Raw genomic sequence first — 23,432 nt, forward strand, 5'->3', positions numbered from 1 at the left:
AACCATGCCGTTCAAATGTTCGACTTTACATGGCAGGGAGATAGTCAGCTTGCAAATATTTATTGTCATATTCAGTCATAAGCCACAGAGCTGAAAATTGGTCAATCAAATGTATTTCATAACATTTCGAAGACAGTTTGTGCAAAATTTCATTATCTGAATTCAGAGAAATCTTACAACAGAATGCAAAAAAGATGACTCGAGACAAAGTAATGCATTTCAAGAGCAGCTGTATTCGACTATAAAGGCATTTCTAATCCAGTGTCTCTAAGCTGTTTTCTTATTATTTCAGTGTAAAAAGCCTAGACTCTATTAGAAAAAAGAAACAGTAAACCCAAAATAACATCTCATAAGAAAACAATCATTTGAGAAAAAAAGAAAAAAAAGAAATCCCCATTCACCAGTCATTTCAATTAAAATAGAAACACCATTTAATTTTTTGCTAACATTTTCCCTCAAAACAAATATATATTTTTTCCATATATATATATATTTATATATTTATTCTCAAGGCAGTTGGTCATGGCCAATTAATTGACCTCATCATGGCCATTTTTCATGTTTCAAAGTTAGATAACATAGCTAGAATGGAAGAAATTAACTAGCGGAAGCACAGTATAGGACCACTGCGCTGGCAAATATCTAATTTTTGAGTGAGAGGGAACAGTCTGTCAAGGCAGTGTGGCACACAGACACACTTCCTCTGGAACAAGTGCAATGCAAAGAGAAAACATTTCTCACACATCATAAAACTACAACACACTCCTCTTTCACAGCACTCAGGTTGTCCATCAGATTCCCTTTGCTTGTCTCCTCTTCCTCCAACTTCTCCATCTTGCAGCAGTGAAGGCTTGTGTTGTGCTGTTTTAGTTCTTAGCCATCGGAGCAGGAGCTGAACGTCCACTTGACGGAGCGACACTGCAGTCGTCGCGAGTTGGGGTCTCTGATCCATCCGTGATCATTATTGTTTTTCCACCTCCAACTACCATGAGAGACAATAACCTACTAGCAGATGTCTAAACTCAACTATCTGTAGCAGTGTTTGAGGTCGAACAAGTGTTTGCCAACTGAGAGAGAGAAAAATGATCCCAGCATGCCAGCATCTTGCTATTACAGTAAAAATGTGACTAAATACATTGTCCCTGAATACTGAAGACTGCTCTATCAGTAAATGGTGCCTCTGATAGAAGGGAGAAGACACAAGTAGCAGGATTTCTGCAGATAAGAGGGATATGATGAGTGTACACAATGACGAATTTGAAGAGCAACTGTGGCTGTAGCTTTGTGCTCCGAATTGGTTCAGATGAACAGAACACAGAGGACACAAGGGGACGGGATGAATGAACAGGGGGAGGGATTGGATGGGTGGGGTCACCGTCGCAATGTATGGGCGTGATCGTCAAACGTGCCGGATGGCATGGGGAGGGTTACCATTTACATGAAGTGAATATGCATGATGTACACATAAGCACGTATGCTCACATGCGTTTGTGTAAGAGAGAAAAGAAAAGAGAAAATGTGGAGGAGAAAAAGAAGAAAAAAATCCCTGGGCTACATGGGAGGGCGCAGTGGAGGAGAGGTCCCAACAGTCCTCAACAACCTCCATCTATCTCCGTCCCTCTGTTACACCTGACACTCGGCAGAACTATGTGCTTCTCTTTTGCAGCTCCTGAATGAAGGCTGCGGAAGGAGAAACAAGCGTCACATACCCAAAATACTGTATCAAGCAACATTTAAAATGTTTGGAATTTCTAAGAGAGCACAAAGAAATCTCACCTCCGATAATTTCCTCCTTAACTTTTTGCAGTTCTTTACGCACCTCTTCAAGGATCTCCTGCAAGATATTGATTGACAAATAGATCGTCAGTCGTGGCGCAACAGGTAAACACTCTTACTACTGGTTTACTGTGATAACAAGGTTACTGTGAATCCATGCAGTAGGTTTGGAATCAGATTTCTTTCCTACCCCTTATTTTAACTGTATTGGTATAGAAGGCTTTGGTGTGCGTGTGTCTGTGTTGGAGCATAGTGAGGTTTACACAGACACAGGCCCGTAGAGATCACCCCCGCAGCCCCCGCAAACCGCGCAAACCGCGGGGGGGCCTCGCGTGGCAATTTTTTTATCCAACACTAGCCAGCGGACTCGGCCGTATTGCGGCTAAGTGTCGGCTGACTCGGCTGTGTTCCGGCTCGATGCGGCCAAATGTGAGCCACCTTTGGCACATTTCACTGTTGCCATGTCTGGCCCAGGTGTAGCTGTTACGGACATGGGCAGATTCTGTCTGAGACATGGCAATCGGTTTATCGGCTGCCGAATCTGGGCCGAATAATGTAATAAATAAATAATATTACATTACGTAATAACATTAAGATATCCCTCAAAGTTGTCTCTCTCATATAAAGCTACACAATAAAAACAAGTATTTTAAACTGGCTTTATAAGTTTTAAATAATAGTTGTAAAGGCAATCGTAACAGGAAACCACTAGGGCCTTTATGATTTAGCAAACACGCTAATAATAAAACACAACTCCATACTATCAAGTGTGCCTGATGTAGCCACGGCCATCAAATTATTTCTGACAATACCCGTGACTGTCGCAAGCGCTGAAAGGTCATTTTCCAAGCTAAAACTGATCAAAACATATCTCAGAAGCTCCATGTCACAAGAGAGGCTGTCAGGTCTGGCCATCCTTAGCATAGAGAATAAACGTGCGCGCAGTTTAGATGTAAAGAGCGTGGTTAAAGACTTTGCACACAGATTTTTTAAAAGACGCGCACATGTGTATTCAAATGCAAACCTGTAGAAAGTAGCCTACCGGTGTATCGACTATATGTAGGCATATTTGTTATGTTGTTGTAACACATGTTCTATTTGAGCTGTTTGATAGGCCCTATCATATGTTTTTTTTCTGTTGGAATACATTTGTTCTCTGTTTGAGCTGTTTTTTCTGATTGAATAAATTTCCCTCAAAAGAAAAGCTTAGGTCCTGTTCGTTTATCTTTGGATAATGACCGCGGGACAAAACATTATCCCTTACATATGGGGGCGGTGGCCCCTCTCAGGGTTATTCTGCAGGGGGGCCTCATGTGTTTCCGTTACGGCACTGGGTTTACAAAACCAGCTTACTGGAGAAAGCCACCTGTAAATGCACCTGTAATCTCACTCATTCAGGTTCCCTGTTTTCTGAAAAATGGAAGTTGCCGGGCTAACGGGAAATTCACCTGTTTCATTTTCTCTAAATCCGAGTCATCCATAACACCGGCATCGTTACCGTTGTTGCCTGCGGGCTTCGGCCTGTGAGAAGACAAGAAGCAGACAAATGCAGACAACTGCTTATGTTGGTTTTTTTGACAGAAGGAAAAGCCAATAAGGTCCACGGCACTGCATTGACAAGCCAACTGTCCATCTAGCACATCACCAGTAGCAGTACCAGAGGGATGAAGGAATAGTCAGTAGAAAGTTGCAGAAATGTCCACACACCCAACGATCCAATGAGGGTTAACACATCTAAGATAATTACCTTTCTGAAGTGATGTCAACCTTTAGGATGCCAATGATTCAGAAAGAAATGTCACGGATATTAAAGTGGACAAGAGGACAGCATAAACCCCAGCGCACAGAGGTGACATTTAATAAGCATTGATCACACCGTCAGGCTTCTATCTTATGATTCAGTTTTCAGAGGTAACACACCCGGCTGCTACGCCTACAATCCCTTGAGTGCATGCCAATCTCTGATCCATTAGATTGTGCTGCTATCAACTGGAAAATATGCTACAGCAGTACGTAGGTTTGCAGCGGTGCTGCACTAACCTGAAGAGAAAAGAAAAAGGGGGACTAAGCTCATGAGTGAACGGGGCAGCATGTATACCTGACACCTTGGGACAATGAGGGGGTGGAGTCCATGCTCTTGGGGATGGAGTTATTCCTGTTAGTGAGACACACATACACCTTCCTCTTAGAATTGAAATGGAAGACATTCACACACACACACACACACACACACACACACACACACACACACACACACACACACACACACACACACACACACACACACACACACACACACACACACACACACACACACACACACACACACACACACACACACACACACACACACACACACACACACACACACACACACACACACACACACACACACACACACACACTCTCACTCTCACTCTCACTCTCACTCTCACTCTCACTCTCACTCTCACTCTCACTCTCACTCTCACTCTCACTCTCACTCTCACTCTCACTCTCACTCTCACTCTCACTCTCACTCTCACTCTCACTCTCACTCTCACTCTCACTCTCACTCTCACTCTCACTCTCACTCTCACTCTCACTCTCACTGATGGAGAACTACTGTTAGGGTGAGTTTTAACAAGAGACGCCAACAGCTGAGGGGTAACATATTTATTGATGATGGCCGCATGGCAATAACTGAATTCTGGATTACCTGGTCATAGTGGATTTCTCCCAAGGTCTTCTCAGGGTGTCTGAGAAGGAAAATGTATAAAAACATCAGTTGTTGACGTTCACTTTGTGCTACATAAAACTAATATCAGATTGAATGTAGGTGGCATGCAAGAGATGACATTGTTCAGTTCTCACCGCCTTGACTTTGAGGCTCTGAATCATCCTGTGTTAAAAAAAAAGAAGACAGAAACCTTGTAAGAGTGAGTCATTATCAACCTGCTTCCATTTTATAACTATCCACATACACAGACACTTGTTTCATATTCTTTTGCATCATTAAAATAAATAAATAATGTGATGGCAGACTTACATTCTCTTGTGTCTTCACAGAGGGCTTATCTCCAGTGTCTGTAGCTTTTCTCCTGATGTATAGAGGAATCACTTTAAAATATACCATGTACACTCCAATAGATGGGGAATTTCAAAGAGTTACACAATATATGCTGCAATTTAAATGTGAGTATTAGTCAAAGTAGAAAAGTCATAAATGAAGATGAAACCGACTTCCGATAAAACCAGAAGTAGTATATTGTATCATGTAATAGTGTATATTTTAAAACAAACTTGTGACGTCACACACCTTCGTGCCAAGATGGCACTCATCTCCCCCATCAAACCCCCTCCACCTCCTCCTCCTCCTCCACTAGAGGAGGTACTGCTGCGGCTGGGGTCAGATCGGCCTATTGGAGTTGCAGGAGCTCCGTCCTCCTGCTGAGGGCAGCAAATAGCAAACAGAGACAGAAGAATTCAGCAGACATCGTGTAGGCACCATGACTCAATAAACACCGACGGGTGCAGGTTTCATAGCTACACGAGCAGGAACAACTCCGAGATTGGATCGATGGAATTCTATTTGAGAACCACGTAATGGATTCAACTCCAGTCCAGCTTACTTTGCCTTAATAGCAGTTACAAAGTAACAGGACTGTCAAAAACCCACTGGTCTATAAAACAGTTTGGTCATTTACTCACCTTTGATACTTTGCGGAGTTTAGCTCCCGCTATGGCAGCAGCCAGGCCCCCTCCTCCAAATCCACCACTATCACCACCATCATCTCCTCCTCCTCCTCCACCACCACTACTACTACTGCTACTACTGCCACCTCCTACTCCCCCTTCGAGGGGGGGCGGGGGTGGGGCCGGCGGAGGTGGTGGTCCAGGCGGTGGAGGGATGCCACCAGACGGAGGGGGGCCAGGTGGTGGAGGAGGTGCCGGTGGAGGACCAGGGCATAGAGGGGCCAGCGGTGGAGCTGGAGGAATAGAGACTAAAACACAGTAAGGGACCGTCAGTAAGCGTTCCCAAACTATTTGGCAACGACAATGAGTCTTGGATGCTGTGATGCAGTAAGTTAAGCTCTCAGACAGTCGACAATCTTTTCGATTTAGAGTTCCAGAAACGGTCAGAAATTCTGGACCAAGAATGAATTAAGAAATGCGGTTCACTTCACAAAAAGACTGAGCTAGTGCAGTTATGTTGAGCAGCCCAGGTGCTTCCTGACCTGCAGCAGCTTGTCTTTCTCTCTCCAGTCTCTCTCTCTCCAGTCTCTCTCTCTCCTGTCTCTCTCTCTCCTGGCGCTCTCGTTCCTGCTGTTCCAGCTTCTGCTGCTCCAACCTTCACACAAACAAAAAAAAACACATCGGTCAGCGTCAAATATATGGAGACAAAATAAAAATTGGTGGGTGAACAGGACAGATAAACAAAGCACAGAGATACTGTGTGTAATTTGGGTGTTGTGATGAGACGAGAGCAAGCATAATGTGCAGTGCCAGCTCTCAGCCATTCCCAATTCATGTGGAAACATGCTGCAGATTATTTGATTATTAATGAAACATCCATTGTGTTCACATAACTCCACCCAATTATAGTATATAGAGCTATAAATCGGAATTTGTTTTCAATACACCGGCTTCGGTTAAAGAATGAGAGGTGGATTTCAGAGCTTCTGATTAGCCTACCACTGAAAAAGTCCACAGCTGGACACGGTGGCCTAATTCGAGCGGCCGCTCTCTCCCTCTCCCCTCATCACATCTGCCAGTCCCAACAGCTGTTTATAGAACAGCACACATACAGTGTGCACCCACTCAAAAATGTACAGGTCCAAAAAACAAACAAACACACAATGCGAGAGTCGCTGTGATTTAAAGCACAGCTGATCCACTTAGGCAGAGTGCCCAGGAAAAGAGGGGGGAAGGGAGATGACGTCCTTATGTTTTTCAGATTTTTTTTTCAAGAGTCATTTGACATTGGAGAATAATATTGTGAATCTTTGATCATCGGCCTTGAAAGCATAAATGAAAATCATATCCACCAACACCTGTATTTCAAAGGTTTTAAAAAGCTCCTGAAGCTACAGTATGTCATCAGCCACTGGGACAGCTTGTAACTTGACAGTCCCTCTAGCAAATCACACGTCCTCCCCTACTGTGCAACATATTACCTTTTAGACTAAATGAGATTATAAGGTTAATGCCTCGGCAATGCACGGTGACACCACAACGGGTCTCGAGGGAGACGCAGATAGATGGATGCAGAGAAGCTGAGGTTGTTGCGAGGTGTCCGCCTTGCTGTCTTTTTAACCTTTAACCTACAGGGGCTGACGGAGGGTTTAGCACTGTCAGGCTAATGCCATCAAATCCTCTATATATGCGTGTGTGCAAACAGGACGACTCCAAAGCCAAGACAGCTTGACTTGCTATTGAATGTTATGCAACTAAACCCAGAGGATAGTTTGCGTCTGTTCGAAACATAAACTTCCCATGGCCTTACAGAACAGCCAACTTGTCGACATGGGAAAACAACTTCAAAAAGAAAATTTACTTTTGAAACAAATGTTGACACCCCGCCATGTTGTGAGGGTTAACAGCTGGATACATGACGTTTAGTTTCGGCTGAAATCAGGCCCGAAAGACATTCAAGTGGATTCCTAATGAAATGTGGCAAGCGAATTATTAAAATCAGCACAGTAAAATAAATGCAGGTTCCATTTAGAGGAAGCCTGAAGGTACCTTCTCTGTTGTTCGAGCTCTTCTGGAGTGGGTCCATTTGAAACTGGGCGGGGAAGAGTTGAATAGCCTGCCAAAACACAGCACAGAAAACATTCCTGATAAGAATGAAAAAGATTTAAAGAACATACATACATTATTTTATGACTCTCTTTGACTCATATCTAACCGATTATGTGCTTTTATTGGTGTACACACCTTTTCTACCCATGCAAGTGTGCAACGTCTGAGTATGGTGTAGACGGACTACTACAGATAGACCAAAAAGGGTGGTGTAACTTTAATTTATTTTATGGTAATTAATTGCACTGTGTTTACCACAATACAGCAGAGCTCTTAAAATGCAGATTTTTTTCCTTGTATTAAGTTCATGGTGACAACAAAACAAAATACGTAAAGGATCAGATTTGATCTAAATAGCGAACTGGTATTAACAAACAGAAAGCCTGAGACTAAAAATATATATATATATATATATATATATATATATATATATATATATATAGAAAAAAATGTCGTAATAGGTTTCCTATATCCGAAACATGGATTATGGCGGAATAATTATGGACATTAGTCGAGACCAAACTGTTTTGCAGCATAATACAAATATATTAAAACACCTTTCTAATCCTGGTACCGTTTTATTTGCCTTTTCATGGACTTGAAGTTGAATATCAAGTCGCTACGGATTCTGAACTGTGAATCTAGTGCAAACTCATTTACCTGCGTCGGCCATGGAGGTGAGCACCTCCAGAGCATGAGCCATGCCATTGGCAAAGAGAGTGGCGTCCTCTTTGCTGCCAAAGTTGAGCCCCCACACCTGCCGGGCATCCCGCCACTGGTGGAAATTGTGTGTGGCCTGGTTATACTTGAGACCTTTCACAATTGGACAGTTTATAACCACCTGAGGAGCAAAGAGGACAGATGATCAATAACATGATTATTTTGGGTGCAATGGGGAGCCAAATTAGTACTTGTGTGGCTTTTTGTCCACGTTCAGACAAAAAGGCAGGAAGAAATAAAAAGGATAGTCTCTGGAAGCTTCCGAGAAAACAAAAAAACAAATCCACATCCCCATCTCATGCAAAATTATGGTGTCTGCTTTATTGTGCGCCCAGCAGGTGGCGTAAAGCCTATGAAGCACAGGGGGAAAGAAATTTCCAGGTTTGAGCGCTGCCTGAATGTGCTGACACGCCATTTCTCTATTTGTTTAACAGTCTCTGGATTCCACAGAGCAGAGAGGAGGAGAGGAGACCCTGTCAGGGTGAATATCACAGCAAGAGCAACATGCACTGAAAAGAGAGGAGTGTTCAGCGGCCACTGCAGACAGTGTGGCATTCCTGAACTCTCCACAGTCAAAAAGGCAAGATAATGAGTATGACCAGAAAAACTAAAATGAGAGAAAGAAAGCTGCATGTTTAATAAGCCTGAATGGTTGCAGGTGACCATAACACCATAACACTACGGTTCCACTTTCAATTAGGCTGGAGCGCATAAAACAAATTGAAAAGACAAGCGTAAAAAAAACTTAAAGTTACTCTCCATGCAGGCAGACCAAGAAGGAACATTAGGAAACATTGAAGGAGAGAGAGAGAGAACACAGCCATCCTATATTCTCTCTTATTATCTTCTCATCAAACACCATCCAAAACCATGTGGCGTGTCTCCATTAGACACAAATATAGAGTCCTCATTGGGTGTCAGGCTTCTTCCTAAATTGTCACAGGAAATGGTTGAACGGGCTAACTCTCTCAGGAAGCATCATCCCCTTTAAGACCCATCTCTGGGGAACACTTTGGAGTCTTGAATGTTTAAAGAAGGAGAGAGACACGGAGGCAGCAGGGAGAGCAGGGGCGTAGTCGAGAATAGACCCACCCAAACTCAGTTTACCCAGCGTTTTAAACCTGGAACCCGCCCACCTTTATCCGGCGATATCTGGTGAGTCATAATCTGGGGATAACAACAAGGAAATCCGCTTTGTTCTCCTTGTCCAACATGCCTTTAGATTGTCAAGTCTGAAGAACAGTCCTTCTCACTAAGCCAACGTCATTCCAAAATGTAACATGTGTTCAGTACGTACTGTACGTCTTGATAAATTATTCATAACGATACTAACCATGACTAATTAATGCCGTTCGTTATACACAGATCAATATCGTAATATAATTCAAACAAGCCAAGTAAACTAGATGCAGTTGTATGAAACCAGGTGGTTAAATGGCAGCACAGTACCGCGTAGTTACAAATGACCAACACTGGAAATCACCACAGCAAGCTGTAAACATTCAAAAACAAGAAGCTCATCTGTGAGCTCGCTATCATTTCCCAGCTTCCTCTTAAGCCTTCGCAGAATTGCTCTCTCATTCCAAAACGACACAAAAACACAAGACAGTAACTACTGCTGACAAGATGAACAATCTCACTCTCCTTATATTGAGATTAACAATCAAATTAAACATACCAGTAGAGGTGATGTACTCTTGCCTCTGCTGAAACCGTAAACTCTGGTGCGACAGTTCAGTAGGTCACCAGCTATTTGTAATATAGTGGAGCTGGCCATTTATTGACTAAATAAATGCAAATAAAATCATGAAGCTGTAGACAATAATAATAATAATAAGTACAGTAAATGTTCTCTACCTGGTTACCAAGCTATAATAGATGGTGATAGTGTGAATGAATGGGCACGTCCAAAGATAGACTGTCTCACACTTGCTTGCTTACTCATACACCCTGAGGCACTTACAGGAGACCACAGATGCCCGCGAGCCACAGGACAGACACAGATAGATGAGCTACACGCACACAAAGCTACGTAGACTCATACTTCAAGAGAAGCGAGCTCAAAGGCAAGCAGACGTACCTGCTGGTCCGTCTGCATCTTGCGTCCCACTATCCTGAAGGCATTGGTGGAAGGGTTGTGATAGATCTGGACTCTGCTGAAGGCCTGCGGTCCAGCGCCCGCCGGCAGCCATTTCTTATTGCCATCGTCGTAGATCATCACAGTGGCCCGAGCCTGGCAAATACTCGACTCACTGAAAGACAAAAGGGAGCCGGACAAAAAGAGAACATTAATTCTAAATCAAGAAAAAAACATTTGAGAAGACTTTTTAAAGAGTATGATGGTCACAATAAAAAAAATGAATCTCACTTGGGATGCAGTTAGTAAATTGGAGGTATGATTTATAATTTTTTTTTTTTTTAGAAAAAAAAAAAAAAAGGTACTGGCAACCAAGTGTAACATTGAAGACAAAAAAAACTAAAAGACAAGTCTCATTCTTTGTAATAAAGGCTCCGAAATGTGCATAATTGTGTCTGCCTGTCAAAGCCTACGCAACACAAAACTTCCCCTGTATGCAGCCATGGAGAGGATGTGTTTGCACAAAGAATGTACATCAGAGCAGAAAGTACTGGCAACTGCAACAAAAAAAAATGCCACAAAAATTAAACGGGGATTAGTGAGCAGTGACTCAGCTGACAAAAGATATTGCCAACGATCTTTGTGGTCGCTACCAAAAACATGGTTTTAAGATCTACAGAGATTAAAACATCTCCCAGGGTTATATCTCATATTTTTTTTCTATTTTGCACCGAGAGAGGGACAAGTTATGACCTTGAACTTAAGTTTTAGGGAACACGCATCACAAACTCGAGGGTAAAAGAGCTGCAACGATTGTGCTATTGTAACATTAAATGTCACACCAGATTGCAGGCCAAGCAAGACACTGTAAAAAAACGTTTATTGGAAAGAGGAAACGCAAATACAAAAACATACACCAGATGCATCATGGGAGTATAGTTAGTGAACATGTCGAGTGTTGATGGGCGAGTTTCTGAAAGTCGTACAGTTGTCTGACCGGCAAGTTGTCGACCACACAAAGATTAGGACGCCCTCTACCTTATCCTACGTCAAAACAAAATGAAAGACAGAGAGAAGGAAGGCACAGGAGTGTTGATTTGAGAGGAGAAAGAGATTAGTTTGATGCCAAACAAGATGGAAGGCGAGACAACAATGGAGGCCGACAAAGGCGGGAAGTTGTGCGTCGCTCCGCCAAAAGAGACGAGGCGTTACAATCGTCCACCTGCTCTGCGTCAACCTCCACCTCTGCACACTTTGCGAGAAAGCATGTGCCGTTTTGATCAGTGACACAGCGTGTATTCATAGCTTCACGCAAGGCGGAATGCACACTGGTTACGGCACTTTCAGGAATGCAGACGCACGTTGAGAGTGAGCGCATATATATTTGCAACGAGATCTAAAGAGATAAAAATCAGAAGAAACGGTCATTGTAGAAGAGAACAAAGTCATTCGATACCACAAACATGGCCTAAACAAATATCTCATCCAAGTATGAGTTATAAACAAATTGGAACAAGTACAGAAGGCAGAGGGGAACACAGACACAGTAACAAATGTCGCTGGCTGTTTTTTTGTTTTTTTTTAACCAATCCTCCCCTTCTTCTCATTTGCCCCCGTGCTCTAACCATAGTGCCCTAATCCATGTCTTCCCCCCTTCTCCCTCCATCTGTCTCGCCCTCGATACAATCTGCTCCTGACAAAGCACCAAAGCCACAACCCACTTCCTGTTGCCAGCACTGCCAAATAAGGACTGCCCCAGCCTGAACAATCGATATCGCACACGCACACACGTGCATATTAAGTCCGAGATTGCGTTGAAGTAGTTCACATTTCACAGCACATCAGATAGCTCTGGGGTTGCCGTCAATCATAGAAGTGTATTACATGAACTTCAAAACGTCGCTGCAACTGTCATTTGCAACACGTCTCACAACTGTGCCCCAGTGAATGCTTTCATAGTAACTTCCTCTGCTCTATGCTTTCTTGACTGCGGCTAGAGAGATGTCTGCGGATGTTCTGCACTTTTTTTTAAAGTCTATGTTGATCGGTTGCATCTGCATATACGTTGCATTACAGAAATGGCAAAGAAATGTTTGGGATAATGAAGAACAATTTTGTCCCCCAAATAACACTGATGTTTGTTTATTTTTTTTAATATACAATCTTTCGCTTGGTTCATATATTGGTGAACATTATAGATATTTAATAAAAACACCTTTTCTTATATCAATTACTTTTTTCCCACAAAATTATGATCTTTGATTCTCAGTCTGTCAAAGCCACATCCCAACGGGTGGTTACCGTTAATATCTCAGATGTGTGGTTTTCATATTTTAATGAACTTAAAAAGGAAAGGGTACACAGAAGTAAACTAAGTCACAATACCATTTTGACAACAACGAGTAAAAAAAGATATTTGCAAGGGAGAGAAAGCACTCTGGAAATGGGCTGAACATTGACAGCTGCCTTAAATCAACACTTAAAAGCCATCAATCACCTTGAGAAGGCTGGAACCGCCTCGGGTTGGACGGATAAATACTGCAGCTCACCGAATCATCTGCATCAGGCCTGCTGCGGGGCAGCGAGGGCTTATCGGAAACAAAGAGGGGACAGAGACTTCGGACTGGGAAGTGGATGCATATTTAATGGCAGAGAAAGCCAGGGCTCGGGAGCGAGCCTGAGAGTGAGCAGATGCATTATTGATAGAACTACGGACATCGAGGCGCTAAAAGCGTGCGGCACAAGACGAGCATGGGCGCGCACGCACACCCGAGTACCCGTCAACACGTGTGTCCATGTGTTGACCACCTCCACTGGGTATAACATGGCTGCAGAAGACCCACAGCTGGGGTTGAGCGGACTGAGTTTTAGCACTGGCATAAACCACGACAGGCGCGATTCCTGTCCTTCCTCAGATGAAGACCACCAGCTCAGTGGTGAAGACGGGGACGCTGGCTGTGGAGCCAAGTCAACTAGTCGCTCAGTTAGCTTAAGAGGTTTTCTCTTAAGCACAAATAGGTCACTGGCTGATGCTCTGGGAGGGATCTGAGCCACCATAAACCACACTTATACAACAGAAGACTTCAGCAAAGGATTCACCAAGAAGATATTCAAATTGCATGTATATGTGTGTGTGTGTATATATATATATATATATATATATATATATATATATATATATATATATATATATATATATATATATATATATATATATATTAAAACACATCAGGCAGACAGAACCCCCCCCCCCTGTTGTCGTCACAGACAGAGCGAGTTCCTCAGGGGTTAACAGGAAACCGCAGTGCACAGCCGGGGCACACGCTCCCTTAGAAATGTCTGTATATGGTGCTCTCAGAGCTTTTCCCCAAATGTGCTGGGCAAGCACAGTCAGGCCCAGTGGCTCTGTCTCTTTCCTCCTCCTCCATTTACCTGACCCTCCCACCATGCTACTCTTCTCTATTTCCCTCACCATTCTCTCCGACTCAAATCATTTATGCAAGTACCACTATCTGCCGAGGAATGAATGTGTGTGTGTGTGTGTGTGTGTGTGTGTGTGTGTGTGTGTGTGTGTGTGTGTGTGTGTGTGTGTGTGTGTGTGTGTGTGTGTGTGTGTATGTATGTATGTATGTATATATATATATATATATATATATATATATATATATATATATATATATATATATATGGCGCAGGGATAACATACAGTTAAACGGGTAGGAGTACATTCACCCACGATATACAGTCATCAGCCCTGAAGACACACTGAAGTAACACAGTGGTCTAGAGTAGAGTAATATTTCTTTTGCCCTTACAACTACATCCAACTAAAATTTTTTTTTTAGGATGTTCAGGTCTTGACTCCAGGAATAAGTATCATTCTCTGTGGTAAAAAAAAAAAGACAGCAGTGATACGTAAAGCTGCAGGAGTAACTCATGCCCAACAATTGACAAGCTAGTGCAATAAACAATATCACGTCTCACAAACAGAAGGTTTGTTTTCCTCACAGCTTTCATCATTGACTCATGGACAACTATGACACATAAGATGAGACATTTGAAATTAGTAAACCTTAGATGAACAAACAGTTATTTATTCGATACTCTTCTGCTTCCCCTACAATTCAAATCAGACAGCGACTAACAATAAGTCACTCAATAGTCTGTGCTTAACCAGACCACTTCCTCCCTCTCTTTCACAGCCGCTGAAAATAGAGACCACATTTTACAGGCGATAGTCAAACAAGCACTCTCTTTATAATGTGCAGAAGAACAATGTTTTTCCAGCAATAATATCCGGGTGAATTAATCTGTCTTTTTGAAGGTTATGGTAACCTGAAAACTATTTACGAGCGGATAAAACTAATCCGTCCTGTCTGAAGATTTATTTTCTCTGCATTTGAAACCTGGGGATCATAAGATTGAAACATGTTCTGCTGGTAGTTTGTGCGTGCGTATATATATATATATATATATATATATATATATATATATATATATATATATATATATATAATATTTTTAAACAGAGATGTGAAACGTTCCCTTTCCACCACAGAACATCTAGACATATATAAAGTCATGTTCCAGACAGAAACACAAACAGAAGTGAGAAAAGGAAGCGCTACATGTTCATCGAGCGTGGCATCGGAACATTTGCTCGTTAGTTACTTCCACGTTGCGAGAAACCAAACTTTCCTTTGAAATCAGGGTTTGGCTTTCTCATTGTGCAAACACACCGGGCTGAGGTCATGATGGCAGTAAAGCACTCGACATCAGATGCTGACTGGGACATGGAAAGACCGGACAATGGCCCGTTGATGTGGCCTGGTCATCCGAAAGTACGCCGTCCTAAAAACCACCCTTGGGGGAATGTAAACGGACTCGGGGAAAAAGACTCTGAAATCCACCCCTGTGAACGACGTGCATCTCGTGAAACTTTTGTTTGTATCTCGTGTCAATATTGAGTGGCTATCATTGACTGTAAAAGTAGGTATGAGATAAGCTTTCAAACTGCAAAGTGCAGTACCTGTCCAGCTGTCCCATAAATGTTAATATGTAGCCCGACGCCCAGACACACGAATAAACTTCCCTTTAATTCAGCTTCTTTTCTTCAAATATAAAAATACAACCAGGAATCTAAAAACACAAATTCTTATGTTTTCATAATATGAAATAAAAAAGGAAAGGTTTACTTCGAGCTGAAATAAATAACAGTTAGAACTGTATAACCTATAACAAGGAAATTAAAGAACTTAATTAGGGGGCAAGCAGTATTTTGAGGTTTGACTGACACATATTATAGACTTTTCAGCGAGTTGTTTTCCTTTATCGTCCTACCCATTACAGTAAAGGCTAAATTAAACCATTAAAAGCCTTTAGACTATAGTTAGGGCTAGCTTCGCCTTATTCTACTGTAAACTTCACCACCCCTTTTCTTTGTTGTTCTCCTCGTGCCTGTTTCTTTTCACACAGGTCCTTGCATGCTGCTAAAGCATACACACACACACACACACACACACACACACACACATTGGCTGCGGGCTACTGCTTTCTGCCTCCACGAGTCAGCCACACAGAAACAGGCATCGAAGCTATCTCAGCTATTCTTTACCTCTTCTTCTCCTCAATATCTTTGTTTAAATGGAGTCAGACAGTTTCAGCTGAAACTCCTCCACTAAGAAAAAAAAAAAAAAGCCCTCAGCATTCTTTGAGTGCTGACTCATCCTTTGTCTGGCATCATTTATCCAGCATTGTGGAAAAGTTAAATAGACGTTTGGCCAAGAACGCTCATTTTGTTGTGCGACCACTTCGAGAGTGGAGATGAATTCCTTCCTGCTTCTGAGAGAGAGAGAGAGAGACAGACTCAATGCCCATATTTGGAACCATCTCACCTCTGTCCTCCTCTCTGAGCTCAATTCCTTTTACAGGTTGGAGCACATCCTCCTCGACTGCAAACAAGGAGGAGGCAAGCCCACTTTTCTCGAGAAGAACAATTCACTGAGGAAAAACGCTCCCTCTCCCCCCCTCTCCCTCCCTCTTAGCTCTCAGTACCCGATTTGTACTGTCTTCCATACACATTCAAACCCGAACCCAAAGATCATATTACCGGCCTCCCACTGACATCGAGTGGCACGGGTGTGTGGACGTTGACCTTACAGTCTACTTTGCAGAGAGTGGCCACTTGGATGATAGTCGTACAATTCATTTCACCAACGAAGCCAATTCCATCGGCAGAACACCAGGTTTTTGGGCTGAGCGCTCGTGAAGACTTTTACAACAAAAAAAAAGTCCTCTCACAAAGCTTTGCCGCTTTCAACAAATGAGGCCTGTTAATTGATAGCAATGAAAATAAATAGACATATACATGTATGTAAGTATGTATGTATGCACACACACGCGCATACATAAAAATAAACTGGCATATCAGTAACAATGTGTATCCTGTTACTGACCAGAGGTGTGGAAGCGTCTCGATCCTAAGATGCTTCGCAGACTAGAACGACTCGGCATTGATGCAGTGACAGTACCTAATCAGGAGTTTGGTTTCACTTCAGCTCAGTGGGAGTCTTTAATGTGCTTAGCCGTCATTTATTGTCTTTGACGCTTGTTTCTCTTCTCTTCTTTCTCTGATCTCCATTGCACTGAGGACAAGGCTTACAAAAAGAAAAAAACAAACAGGCATGCATGTTTTTCATATTGTTTGGCTCACACAGATACTGGTAGATCTCCAGTCGTATAGACTATTAAAGATCCGATTGTTGAGATACTTCGTGGATAAGTATCAGAATTTAATCGACTTGTGAGGACAGCGAGGATTCACACCTCTATATGAGTGAAACTATGTAAAAAAAAAAAAATGTAAGTAACATCCAAGAAACATTCAGGATAATATTCACTCATGACTGAGCATTCACTTTTTTTTCTTTTTTTTTTGTAAACAGATGACTCTTTAATAAAAAGGGTTGTCATCTTTTGACCACTCGATTGACCTCAATATCAAGCCTCTGAATGAAACGTCATTCGAATAGACCAGACTGCCACCGGATTAAAGAGAGACGCAGCGGGAGCTTCACGAAGAATCCAGGAAAGCAAAAACTGTTTCTGTAAACAAGATTGTATGCACCGCTAATCATGCAGAAAAAGGAGAAGGAAAAAAAACAAGTGTCACCCATGCGGAAAATGTCTTCAGTCTTTAACTGAACTACTCAAAAACAGGTTCTCCTTTTAAGCCCGTCCTTTTCCGTTTGGTTATAAACAGAAAAACAGAGTGCTGCCTAATGATAATGTAAGTAAACTGCTGCCCAGCAAAGCATCTGCTGGATTTCCTCTAATACCGTTTTATCTAATACAGCCTTTGTGTATCGGCAATCACCATCATGAGGACCTGAAAGAGAGTAATGTTTAAGATGTCTGACAGCATACAGCAGTTTTTATACAAACTGGCATCCATTACACTCCATTAAGCAGTGGACCCCTGATCAACTCGATGTATCCGTGTGCCATTAGCGGTGCTGCTGACCATCCGATACATCACAGCAGCATTTCTGCCCACAACAAGCTTTGGTTTCACTACGTCGTTAGACCCAGGCTCTCCATCAGCTGGGGTGATGTCACTCAGTCTGGCTAATGCAAAAAGACCACAGGGTTCGCAGCTGTCTCTTTAACGTCATCCGGACACTGTAGAGCTACGATTTCTGCTCGATTTCACACTGAGGACGGCTAGAAGATAAGTCATACAGGCTAAAATACAGAAATATAAATGCTCAATTATCCAGATTTTTTTGGGCGAGTTTTATGTCTGCTATTGTTCCCACTGAGGGAGACAATCATCCACTTAGAAAGGAAGAACGGTGACGTCAATCTTCCTTAAATTTTGGTCTGAGATTTTGCTGCATTCATTAAATAAATTGAAAAAGGCGACGGGCTTGGATGAGATCAAGGCAGGTGTACAGGTTGTTGCATGTCAACTCGCAGATACTACAACAGAGTTATTAAGATAACGTTTTTTAGTAACCGCTCCCAATGCTTCTGCTGTGACAGAAAGTGACTGCGGCTGACAGATACGTTAGTTGCCCCAGACTGATGAAAGCAAAGCAAAGCAATAATATTCTCCCTTACAACAATGGAGAAATTAGCATCAAGTTCACCTTCAACGGCAAAACGCCCTTAACATTCGGCCCAGAATTACTTGTTAGGGTCGGACGAAATGACAACAAATATCCTGAGAGTCAAGAACCATGATTTGTCGTCAGGTATTGTATTTATTGCATTCGCCTTCACCAGACTCATTCCAATCTGGATATTATTTCCATAAAAAGGTTTCATGCGAGTTTATGGGAAATGTAAAACGACGTCTTCCAATTGGTCGTTTGTCAGACCAACAATCCGGAACTAAAAGTTTGTAGAGGTAGAGATATATATATATATATATATATATAAATAAATAAATAAAAACCATATAGTAATTAATAAATAATTGTGTATATATATATATATATATATATATATATATATATATATATATATATATATATATATATATATATATATTACATTTATAGATTATCAAAATTGTTGTCAAGTAATTCATTTCACCGGGTTCATAATACAAGCAAGCGATTTACACAATTTTCCCACCAAATAACTGAATTTCCTGAGACAAAAGATCAACATCAGTTTCAAAACACCGAGCTCAGTGAACAGCTACTTAATATGGGTGAGACAGGAACCGAGAAGCCAGTCGGGGTAAAGGTCAAGCTTAAAATAAGTGATCACATTAGAAACAACACCATACATAGAGAGAACACAACAACCTAGAGAAGCACAATTAAAAGAAGAAAAACGCTGGTGCCACAGAGGAAACTGGATTTGTCACCAAGTAAACAATGGTCGGTTTTGTATGTTGAGCAACTCCTGTAGCAAAGCGTCTAATCCACAGGGCAGGCGGCATAATGGCCTATTTATGAGTATAAGAGGTGGGAGGACCCAGAGGGGTAAATTGGTTCTGGGGAGGGGGTTGCAGTGATTGGGTGCTGTGGGAGACAAACTCACAAGAACATTTCAATAATGTGTGCAGTGATGCAGCGTACGGGCTTTGTGATCATTTAGACACACTGTACGCCGCTGTCCAAGTGCATATCAATATGCAACTCTTTATGAGGCATGAAAATAAAAAGTCATTATTCTTAATCCATTATAGATACGCATTCCCACAAGCACACCCTAATTACATCAAATTGTTATTGCTTCTGGTGCGCGGGGTTAAGCGTGGATATCAGGAGCTCTTTGGATGAGAAACAAACATAAAAAGGGCGGTTTTATTTTCACACTGAAAGTGAAAGAATTTCCGGTATGCACAATGTCTCCAGTGTGTTTTCGGCTACAGTTTTGCAACAAGACAATTAATGTGAAACAGAAACGTGCCTGACCAAAGCAGTAACACAGCTCTAGGAAAGCATTTCAGTAAACATTGAAAAGGCCCATAATAGCACGCAAGTATTTCTACGCTTAATAGTTTGAATTTGAAAACAGATTTAAGGGAGTAATATTGACAGCACGCAGGCTAAAAAAAAAGTATTTTTGTACTCCGCACCGATATCAGACTTCAAAAGAAATAGAAAACCTGAGCGTGCAAAAGGAATTAGGACAACGAGTAAAGGCATGAAGAATTAGCCTCTCACAACACCAGACCCGCTGTTATGAACATTACGCAGCATCATGGCATGAAAGTGCTCCTATCGCAACACCAATGAGTTTCATCGTGTTATCCTTACATGGACAGACATGCAATAATATTGCTAAATGCCTTAAATAACCGCTACTGGCCTGTTGGGACATGAGGTCAAGACGTTGAACATTTGGTAAGAGGAGGAGATGACAGCGAAACAGCAAAGAGCACCGTTCGAGCTGCATTCCTTTCCATTTACTGCCAAGGCGGAAAAAGAAGCTGGAGCCAAGACACAAAGGAGACATAGGGAGGGGGGGGGGGGGGGGGGGGGGGGGGGGGGGGGGCATTTCCCTGCTTTTAAGGCTGATCAATAAAAAGGCTCATGCAAGAGTGGACGGAGAAGAGTGGAAGAGCTCTGTTTGGCATCGCTTTCCAGACATGCCAACCTTCTAAACTGAGCGCAGGGATCTCGTTAGATTGCGAACAGTGCGGTGAGCAGATGCATCTCACCTGTCTGCTTGCGTCACACGCGCTAATACCTGCGCCTGAGGCAGCCTTACTGCTGGTGTCGAACAGGACGGGTCTTTTAGTCAGAGACCCAGTCAGTGAGTCATGGTGGAAGGCAGGTGGGAGTCACCTCTGACGGCAACAGTGATTCATTATGGGAATGGATGCACTTCCTGTGTCACCTAACAAAGGGTTAAGACAACCTGAAGCGCTGATGCAATGTTCTTAGCATCTATTTCCATTGCTCCATGAAGGTGGTCAGAGGAGATGTTGCAATTTCCCCAACTGGGTCAAACTGTTGAACTTTTGACTGCACGTGTGTGTCAACATTCACATACTACAGGGATAAATGACAATGAACACGAGTGGAGCTGCATTCCAGTCTTTAACAGCTATACAAGGCGACATCAACCGTTCACGCCACAATGGAGCAGAATACAGACAAAAGTAAAAACCTACAATTATCAAAACGGATGCCGCCCGTCAACAGAGAGAGGAGATGCACTTTGAAGTGCAGGATGAATATAGACAAACATGCTCTTCACTTTAATACTGACACTGAGTTTGGCGCATTCTAGTCGCTGCAGTGGCTTGTGGTTGGCAAAGTTTTTTGTTTTTTTTTAAGAGCAGCTTAGCAATACGACAATAAAGCAGTTTGCTTATCTTGAGGGTTCACTGGTAATGTTAAAAACGTTAAGTCATTTTTTACTTGCCACGATACAAGTGGTTTAATCAAATGACCACACATTTAAGTAAAGTTTGGGCTACATCCCAACGCCGCGCAACCAAACTCCTGTTTCCAGAACAATTGAATGGCTCGCCTGCACTTCAGCGCAAAACGTTGTCTTTACTCGACACCATTTTAACATTATGTGTTATATATTTTAGCAAATAAGGCATTATTAAGTCCTGATTATCATTCTCATATATATATATATATATAAAATAATATATGTTTGTGTCCTAAAATAACTAATGCAGGCCATCCCAAAAGAAAAATAGATTCTACGTATTCTATTATTTAATTTTGCCCTGCCAGCCTAAATTTCATATACGCCCGCCTATGCATTCTGTAAAGTATGTCAACACGGTAATCTTTGCTGATCCTTGCATTAACTTAATTAACGGTCTCATCAGGAGGGCACTTTTTAATGCATTACTGCTATTGTGGCAGGATTGCAGGCGGCTCAAGTGCCTCCTGTTCCTGCTGTAATCAAAGTCGTTATGCAGAAATATGTGCAAAACAAATACAAACACTGGGCCAACCCATGTGCGGAGCTGAGATACATTGTTTCAAAACAGGCAGCTTGCAGTAGGTTTGAGATAAAGAACTAGTCACACAGGTTATCAGCCCGGCACCACTCTATTCCGCTGTAACGAATGACAACAAGTTAGTTACTTGACAAGTGGAGTGCTGCTCTGTTTAAATGTGAACGCAGTTTTTTTTTTTTTAAATCCCATTCTGGAGCGGTGGCTTCAATGCATGTAATTATCAACTACACAGGCTGTGACAGGATGTGGAATTTGTGGACAGGAGCTTTCCACTGAGAAAATGTGGTTCCCGGTGTGAACCTCTGTGTTCCCAGAGACAGAGAAATACAGCCGGAGTGGGCGACTGTGGAATGCAGGACATGATATATAAACAGCAAGTGCATTATGGGCTGCAGCAGGGTGGCTGAGTGGTCATTGTGCCTTTGAAGGCATAGAGGAGAACTTCCAATGCCGAAGTGCCTTTTAGCAAGACACTGAATTCCTTTCACGTCTTCTAGAAGAAGAAGAAAAAAAAGCAATCTGACCTCTGACCTTAGTTATGAGTACACACTGCTGTTCACTTTTGTAGTTTTATATCGTCGGTACTTTTTGCTCGACAGTTCAATAACACTGAGCTTCTGCGGCCAAGATAATTTTTTTCTGCGGCCAAGATAATTTTGAAAACCAACACAAAAACCCATGTTGTGTTTTTTTGTTTTGTTTTAGTTTCATCTGAACCGGCTCAACAGCCTCGGCAGCCACACACTGTTCACCGGCAGGGCTGCACGTTCAGTACGGCCACGCGTATACTTTCGGAGTTATATACCACCAGCAAAAGGTCCCATAAAAACCGGCTACACAGCGTCATGTAGTTGAAAAGACTCCACCAAAAAAAACAGCCAGAAGCTCGAGTTATTTCAGAAGGGGGGGGGGGGACAGCGACACACACACACACACACACGGTTCAATGTGTTGGAAACAACTGGCGTGGCGGTTAAAGAGGTATTATTGGGTCAGGGTTGAACAGTCGCCTTTGTGAAAACACAGTGGCCGAAACACAAAATGTAGCCTGGAAACACAATGCGGATGAAGGGATTTGAGCCGCTTTACCCACCTCATTGTTCGGCCAGAGTGGAGATCCTCTCCTCGTCGGCAAGTTTGGCTGACTTCGGGGCTGAGGCCCGGCGTTAAAAGTCAAAACTAGTGGAATAAAATAAAAAAACGAGGAAAACCGGCGGAGAAAAAAGGGCGCATCTACACCCGCAAAACGGGGTAGCGACTAGCGGCGTTAAAGAAAGCACACCTCGACGATTTCCTGGTTGTGTGGAGCGGGAGAGGAGGCGGAGGAGGAGGCGGAGGGGGAAGTAGATATACAGTAGTGAAGCGGGCTTGTCAACTCCAATCACTGTCCCACATTGGTGTCTACGAGCTAAAGAGGGGAAGTCGAGAAGAAGCAGTCCACACACACACACGCGGACACAAAAGCTGAACTTCTCTTTTCACACTTTGCGCTGGTTTAACGCGCTGTTTCTGGAGGTTACACCCGTGTGTCTGCGCCCGACTTTTCTCCGCTCCCTCGCTCGGTCGGTAGGTCCGTGTGAATTCATTGGAGTCTGGCCCACCCCGCCAGCTTCAAAGTAGGATACA

General features: G+C 42.6%; 1 protein-coding gene across 3 annotated transcripts; it reads right to left on the reverse strand.

Annotated features, from left to right (window-relative positions):
* Positions 1–44: 44 nt before the first annotated feature.
* vaspb (vasodilator stimulated phosphoprotein b) lies at positions 45–23,404 on the reverse strand. Of its 3 annotated transcripts, none has more exons than XM_034548075.1 (14): positions 22,900–23,403; positions 10,361–10,532; positions 8,221–8,401; positions 7,501–7,567; positions 5,994–6,106; positions 5,467–5,759; positions 5,075–5,205; positions 4,805–4,856; positions 4,630–4,657; positions 4,475–4,514; positions 3,875–3,931; positions 3,225–3,297; positions 1,777–1,834; positions 45–1,680 (listed from the first exon to the last, which is right to left on the reverse strand). In XM_034548075.1, the coding sequence occupies exons 1-14, from the start codon at positions 22,902–22,904 to the stop codon at positions 1,646–1,648; spliced, it is 1,305 nt and encodes a 434-aa protein (XP_034403966.1). In that variant the 5' UTR covers positions 22,905–23,403; the 3' UTR covers positions 45–1,645. The 3 variants fall into 3 exon arrangements, with proteins under 3 accessions (XP_034403966.1, XP_034403967.1, XP_034403968.1); XM_034548076.1 differs by lacking the exon at positions 22,900–23,403 and adding an exon at positions 10,649–10,695; XM_034548077.1 differs by lacking the exon at positions 3,875–3,931 and having other exon boundaries at positions 22,900–23,404.
* Between the last annotated feature and the right edge of the window lie 28 nt (positions 23,405–23,432).

This window comes from Cyclopterus lumpus, chromosome 13 (genome assembly GCF_009769545.1).
Source record: "Cyclopterus lumpus isolate fCycLum1 chromosome 13, fCycLum1.pri, whole genome shotgun sequence".
In the NCBI taxonomy this organism is placed as follows: domain Eukaryota; kingdom Metazoa; phylum Chordata; class Actinopteri; order Perciformes; family Cyclopteridae; genus Cyclopterus; species Cyclopterus lumpus.